The sequence below is a fragment of the Bison bison genome, unplaced genomic scaffold (genome assembly GCF_000754665.1).
Source record: "Bison bison bison isolate TAMUID 2011002044 unplaced genomic scaffold, Bison_UMD1.0 scf7180017864113, whole genome shotgun sequence".
Lineage (NCBI taxonomy): Eukaryota > Metazoa > Chordata > Mammalia > Artiodactyla > Bovidae > Bison > Bison bison.
In genome coordinates, this window is record NW_011494685.1 from 73,209 (window position 1) to 80,539 (window position 7,331).

The window sequence follows — 7,331 nt, forward strand, 5'->3', positions numbered from 1 at the left end:
AGAGCAGCACCTGCAAGGGAGGGTGGCCCCTCAGCGGCAGCCGAGCCCCAGATGCCGGTGCACCTCCGTGTGAAACGCTGGCCTCCGCACGCAGAGGCCCATGGCGGGGCAGCCTCGTGAACCCTGACGCTCTGGGCCCTGTTCCCTCCGAGAACATGCACGCAGGCTGTGGCCGGCAGCACTGCCACTGTGAGAGGGACACCCGTGTGCGCGGATGCGAGGGAGCCTCGGCAGTGCTCTGACCACTCCGGAGGCAGCCAGGCACCAAGGTCACGTTCTCTGGTCCTGAGGGCTCTCCCAGGCTGACCTCTGGAGGCCCGCTGACCTTCCACTCCCAGGGCGTGGCCTCCGTGCCACCTCGGGACCAGGCCGGCCTGTACTCACTCCGAAACCCAGCAGGAGCAAGTCCTGCCTGTAGTGGAATCCAGCCTCTGCATTCCCGCCACACTGCCTGGTCCCAGGAATGCAGGAAGAAGCGTGAAAACACGGAATTCATTTAGTCGTGCAACATCACACGGGGCACGAGGACACACACACTCACACCCGCAGCAGCGCCCACTCCTATTGAGGGTCTGGGAAAGATTTTAAAGGGTGGATGAGCCGGAGAGAGCGAGCCTGGCGGCTGCCACATGGGAATCCCTGCCACCCACCCCCCAGGGTGGGGGGGCGGCGGTCACACTAGAGCAGCATCGGCACATTGGATGACAGAAACGCCAACAGGGGGACAGCTACTCCACATGAGCAGCTGCCAGTCTCTCCCTAGACCTCCGTATTCACAGGGCTGCTGGACCTCTCTTCCAGCCCTCACAGTGTGCATCAGATACTATCATCTAGGTACTTCAGAAGGAGCAGCAGCAGCAGCAGAGGACGTGGGAGAGGGGTCAATCCTGGGAGGGCCCCATGGGATCCTGCTTGGATGCATCCCAGACCCCGTGAGTCCTCCCTCTGGACATGGAATTCTGAGCCAGGGCTGGTGAGAAGCGCTAGCTCAGAGCCCCTGCTTACCCGGTCATTGATTTCTCCTTTCTCATACGTGACCTGGAGTCTTGGAAAGAAATGCTGATTCTGTGGGATTGGCTTTTTCCGGTGATTTCCTTCCCTCTGGTCCTAAAGCAGGAGGCCAAAAGATGACTTGATGCTGCCAGGGATGGGCCAGAGTGGGGACAAGTCGGACCTGGGGCAGCTTGCTGCCTTCCACCTCAGGGGGCTAAGACCCTCTTACGCACATAGAACTGTAATTTCTAGTCGCCTGTTTGTGGCAGGAGGAGGGGGGTTAGCTGGGGTTAGATGGGGGTCATTTCAGCACCACGGACGCGTCTCTGTGTCAGAGCCACACACCCAGGTAGCTCTGCTGGATGGGCTGGATCCCTTTAGAGAGGCTGGGCTTGGAGATTGTTAGTCCTCTGTTCTACCTTCCATCCCAGCAGCCCATCTGGTTGTGCTGAGGCCGTGTCCGTGCTGTGGATGTAGGCCACCCCTGGAGTTGATTGCCACCTGGCAGCAGCAGGACCCATAATGCAAGCCATGGAGTGGACTTTATAGGAGGGCCTCAGCTACAGGGCCCAGGTATGGGGCTGTGAGCTGCTGCTCCATAATTGTGGCTTATTTTCCAGAAAACTCACCTGTGGGGGCAGTCTTTTCTGTCAACTCAGATTTTCAAAATATCTACTTTGGATTGCTGTCAACTAACATCATACGACAGAACGTAATTTTTTTTTTAATTTTATTTTATTTTAAACTTTACAATATTGTGTTAGTTTTGCCAAATATCTAAATGAATCCGCCACAGGTATACGTGTGTTCCCCATCCTGAACCCTCCTCCCTCCTCCCTCCCCATACCATCCCTCTGGGTCATCCCAGTGCACTAGCCCCAAGCATCCAGTAACGTGCATTGAACCTGGACTGGCGACTCATTTCATACATGATATTATACATGCTTCAATGCCATTCTCCCAAATCTTCCCACCCTCTCCCTCTCCCACAGAGTCCATAAGACTGTTATATACATCAGTGTCTCTTTTGCTATCTCGTACACAGGGTTATTGTTACCATCTTTCTAAATTCCATATATATGCGTTATACAGAACGTAATTTGAGTCTCAATTAGCTAGTCAGGTAGACGTCCAAAATGCGCAAATGTTGCCGAGGAGGGGGCCACGTGAGGCCAGACAGGGCTGCATGGGAGAGCTCATCCCTGGTGCAGCCCCTGGAGACCCGGAGACTTGGGGTCCCCACTGATGCCCTTGTTCTTCTTCCTTAGACAGTGAGGAGGACACAGGCTTGAGTCATGGCTGCCAAGCACCTGGTCCAGAGCCTGGAAACCCCTTGCCTGCCGGGGCTGTGGCAGGCACGTCTCTAAGATCAGGCCTCGGCTTGTTGAACGATAGTGCAGCCTAGACCCAAGGGAGCAGCCGTGGCACCACCTGCCCTGTCTTCAGGGTGTTCTGATTTCTCAGACCTGCTGCTCACAGTTTCCCAGGATCCTCCCCTGGTCGCCCCTGCCAGAGTCCCTCTCCTGCAACAGCAAATGCCTCCTGCCTTCCCTTCTCTGTGCTCCAGCCGTCCTGCAGCTGAACTGTTTACCACAGAGCACAGAGAGCAAGGACCTGACGAGCGCACCAGTGAGCCGAGTGGTGGCCTCACCGTGACCGTCAGGGTGTGGTGTGGTTCCTTAGAGCTTCCTAGATGCCTGGGTCAGTCACACACATGTGTTGCTGCCCCTAACTCTCATTAGACAAAACGTCTGATCTCAGTGAGACTGCACACCTGTGTGCCAGGTGACACTCAATCTCCTGAGGTTGACAACTGTGAGGGACAGATGCTATCAGGGCCCTGTGTCTGAGTGAGAGAGAGAGCCGACGCTTCCAACACTGCAGGCTCCTGAGGGCAGGCATCTCGCCCCCTCCTGGATGGCGGGGGTGGGGTTTGGGGTGGGGGGCGGGCGTGTGCTTCCAGCAGAGCAGCCCACATGACAGGCTCTTTGTTTGAAAAAGAGAAGCAAAAGCAGGTGAAGCAAGTTGATGTCTATCATGATGACATCTTCCTCTTGAATACTACTTGAGTGTATTTATTAGACGCTCACTGTTATTTATTTGAGCTTAAAAAACAGGACATCCAACAGCATGACACAACAAAGGAACATTCCGGAACCTTTGCAAACCAAGAGAAGGTACTCATGCAGCGGTGTTCACTGAAAGGAAAAGAATGCAAACAAACAAACAAAGAAAAAGACATGTGAATAGGTGTGCGGTACCCTGCACACAAGTCAAAGGACGTGACAGTTGTGCACCAAGTCTGGGGGTGGACCGGGAATTCTGATGTCAGGCAACAGTGACATCAAATAGAGACCAGGTTCCCATGGGTAGCGCCCATCTCCCCCAACCCTAGATGCGCTTCTTGAGAGCAATGAACACAGCAAGGTTATATTGTGTAGCAGACAAACGGACTCACTCATGGGCTTAATGTCTCCAAGACCACTTGACCTTTGTCCTCCACCCAAGGAGCTAAGCATCTTATTAAACAGGGCCTAACCAGGGACAGAGCCAAATGCAGAACCTGTCATACAATAGGTGCTCAATAAAGAAGCACAGAATTAATGTAGCTGCTGCTATGTGGAAGCCAAGTAAGGGATCTGACGCACCTTATGGCCTTTTATTGACAGGCACTTAAAACACCAGCCTGCTATCGAGGTCTATGCTATGCTATGCTAAGTCACTTCAGTCGTGTCCGACTCTGTGACCCCATAGACGGTAGCCCACCAGGCTCCCCCGTCCCTGGGATTCTCCAGGCAAGAACACTGGAGTGGGTTGCCATTTCCTTCTCCAATGCATGAAAGTGAAAAATGAAAGTGAAGTCGCTCAGTCGGGTCCGACTCCTAGGGACCCCATGGACTGCAGCCTACCAGGCTCCTGCGTCCATGGGATTTTCCAGGCAAGAGTACTGGAGTGGGGTGCCATTGCCTTCTCCAATCAAGGTCTAAGGTGTTTAATTATAGAATTCAACACATTTATTTTAAAAGGCACTGCAAAGGGTGTCTTGACAAACAACATACAACGCCTGTCACGTTCATCATCCTGAAGATTGACATGTGTATTGTAGACACTTAACAAGAAGCTCACATGTACCAGATGTCAGTTATTAGCAGGTGACAGCTAGAAACATGTCCTAGCTGTGCACATCTATTCACGTGCTCTAGTATGGATGAAACCACTTCTCTAGAGGCAGTGAAACATACAAGATGTGAGTTGCCAATTTATTTTCAGCAGCTCATGATCATATGCTGGAGGCAGGAAGAAGAGGAACAAGCTTTAGACTATGGCCCTTTATTCTTTGAGACCTCAGTTCCCCATCCACAAGGGACATGCTTGGTTGAAATAACAGCTAATGTGTGTAAAAATGAGAGTGGTACTCTGATCTGACCTTCCCAGGATTGCCCAGACTAGGTGCCTTCCACCAGGGGAAGCAGATGCGCACCTGGGAGCAGGGGGGATGGGTTCTCCAGCTCGGAGGAGCCAGGCCCAGGGCAGGAGGCAGGTAGGGCTGCTTTCCCCGTGGTCTGCAGCGGACCCTGGTACCTTCAAGGCTACGCTGAGACCCCAGCCATCCACATGGAGTAAACCCCTCAGTAAGACTCTTCAGATAGGCTCTCAAAACAGCACCAGCCCTTGTCAGCACTCTCCAGGGCCCTTTGAGGAGCTGCAGCTGAAGGAGCTGGTGGTGCTTCCCTGCCCCTCCCCACATGGGTCCTGCATCTCATCCCCACAGCCTCTGCTTTCTCTGCAGTACCTTCTCCCTCTTGCCCACAGGTATCCTCTAAGGCAGTGATGCTGGTAAGTCTGGTGCTCAGACTTAGGAGGAACCAGCAGAGAGGTTCTGTACAGGCATCACTGCTAGTCTCCCCAGATGGAAAACGCTCCCCTTGGAGAAAAGGGGACTCATGTACACTGTTCATAGTAGTGCAAATTGGTACAGCCACTGTGGCAAACAGGAGGAAGCTACCTTCAAAAATTAGAAATAGATCTACCATATGACCCAGCAATCCCAATTCTGGGTGTATATCCAAAGGAAATGGAATCTGTATCTCAAAGACATATCTATGTCCCTTGTGCATTGCCGCATTACCTGCAAAAGTCAAGATATGGAGACAACCTTAGTTTGTGTGTGGTGTGTGTGTGTGCGTGCGTGCTGTGCTTAGTCCCTCAGTCGTGTCCAGCTCTTTGTGACCCCATAGACTGTAGCCCGCCAGGCTCCTCTGTTCATGGGGGTTCTCCCTGCAAGAATGCTGGAGTGGGTTGTCATGCTCTCCTCCCAATCCAGGGATCAAACCCAGGTCTCCCACATGAAAGGTGGATTTTTTCACCATCTGAGCCACCAAGGATGCCCCTATCTGTTTGTATGTATAACGAAATACTCAGCTATCTGGAAAGAAGATTTTCCTCTACCCTTCTAGATTCTTCTGGTTGGTATGAGAGTTAAATTGACATGAGGCAGATTAACAGGAGAGCATCAAAGTTTAATAACATGTATACATGGGAGAGACCCAGGGAAAATGAGTAATTCGCCAATGCCAAAACCCTCACCTTAAGTATTAATACCATCTTCAGCTAAAGACAAAAGAGGGAGTCAGGTAGGGATTGGGGACTTCATTGGGAATGCAGACAGTTCACATGGAGATGGGAAATCAAAGTTTGGTAAATCAGTGTCTCCTGGGCCCTGCGGAGACAGTGGGACGAGAGTGGACTCTGGTCTCCAGGCTCTGCTGACTCCCCCCAGTACACAAAACCCACGTTCTTGGCAGATTTCTCCAGGGACAGCTCTGTTCCAGGAACAGTCTCTTTATCTAAATTCTATAGGCAGCTAAGAGGAAGGTAAAAATAACAAAACAAAACACTTCCCAAGTCTTCTGTTTTTTAAAATAATCAGGACTTAAATGAATCCTCGTGCCAGAGAGATACATTCTCAGGTAACAGAATTTGCCCCCCTACACAGGCAAGGACTCAGGCCCCTAGCTGGCTGGGCTCTTCACAGACTTACACTTCTAGCATGGGCACCTCCAATCCAGGTGCATTTATCTGAGATTTATCTGAGGCTCAGACAGGGGTCTTCCCCAGGCGACTTCGAGGAAGAGGGGGAAACCTTGAAGGTGCTTTCCCCACTCTGACTTGGTACCCAGTACTTTTCCCCTCCAAGTCCACACCCACAATCTTGGGTCCCTAGAACTCCAAGAGCCTTTTGCTGGGCCTATGCCCACAGTGAGATGACCTCTATGTGCTCTGCCCCACCTAGCTCTCAACAGGTGCACCGTTTCCCAGGGGACAATGAGACAGCTGGAGATGCTTGCATCATTCAACCCAGGAAGTGATGAAAGCTTTTGCGCTTCCATTCAGGTCCTGTAGCTTTACTCACCTACTCACACCTCTGAGCTCAGCTCCTGACAGACCGGACCTGCCCTTGTGTCCATAACCAGAGAAAGCCATCAGTTCGTAAGGGCTCATGTGATTAGATTAGGCCCACCAGGATCTTATCCTGCCAAAGGTCATTGATCAGTAACTTTAAAATGACAGTCACAGGCTTGGCTGCAGGGCAGATGCTCTGGGAGGCAGCTGCCCACTGAGGCCACTGTGCTTTGTCTGCTGAGCCTTCAGGAGCTCCTTATCCTGTGTCCCAGCTCTCACACCACCTGGGGACATGCTTGCTCACAGCGTAATTGTGATGACCTCAGCAAACAAGTATAGGTTGTGAGCAGTGTTGGATTGATGCGCTTGGCCACCAGGCATGCTGCAGGGGCCATCCAGCTGGGTGAGCCCCAGGGAGGCTGAAGGCTGGGGAAGGCAGTCAGGCCCTGCATGGGGCCCACTGGGTCTTCCCCACGCCAGCCAAACCATTCCTTTTGCTTCTTCCTATGTTCTTACCTTTGCTGGTGCTGGCTCCACTCTGGGAAGCCCCTTCCCATATACCTGGGAAACCTCTTCTTCAGATCTCAGAGGAAATGCCCATTGGTCACTCCAACAAGGCTGCCCCTTCTTTGTCCTTGGGGCCTGAGTATCCCTCTCACTTAGGGACCGGGCACCGTGGTGGCAGCTGCCACAGATGTGGCTTGTGTGCCACTGGACACCTGTACCAGGGTGAGCCTGGCGTCCTGCTGCTGGGTCATTGCCTGGGGGCTCTCAACTGCCCCTTCTCTTGAGATTCACTCAGGTTAACAGGAGCCACCTGTGCCTGAAAGTGCTGACAGGCTGTGCCGCCCCATGTGAAGGGGCCACGGTTCACACGCCTGAATCCAGGTTCAGGCTGGCTGGCCCCCAGCTGCTCCCACATCTGCCCTTCACTG

The 7,331-nt window shown here is 52.7% G+C and overlaps 1 protein-coding gene across 1 annotated transcript in view; it reads left to right on the forward strand.

The window, feature by feature from the left end:
• LOC104988023 (liprin-alpha-1-like) overlaps positions 1-500 on the forward strand; it is a 34,477-nt gene extending 33,977 nt beyond the window's left edge. The window contains 2 exon segments of the mRNA XM_010839156.1: positions 95-206; positions 339-500. Of these exon segments, the coding sequence (XP_010837458.1) occupies positions 95-206; positions 339-500 (274 nt within the window).
• Positions 501-7,331: the final 6,831 nt, after the last annotated feature.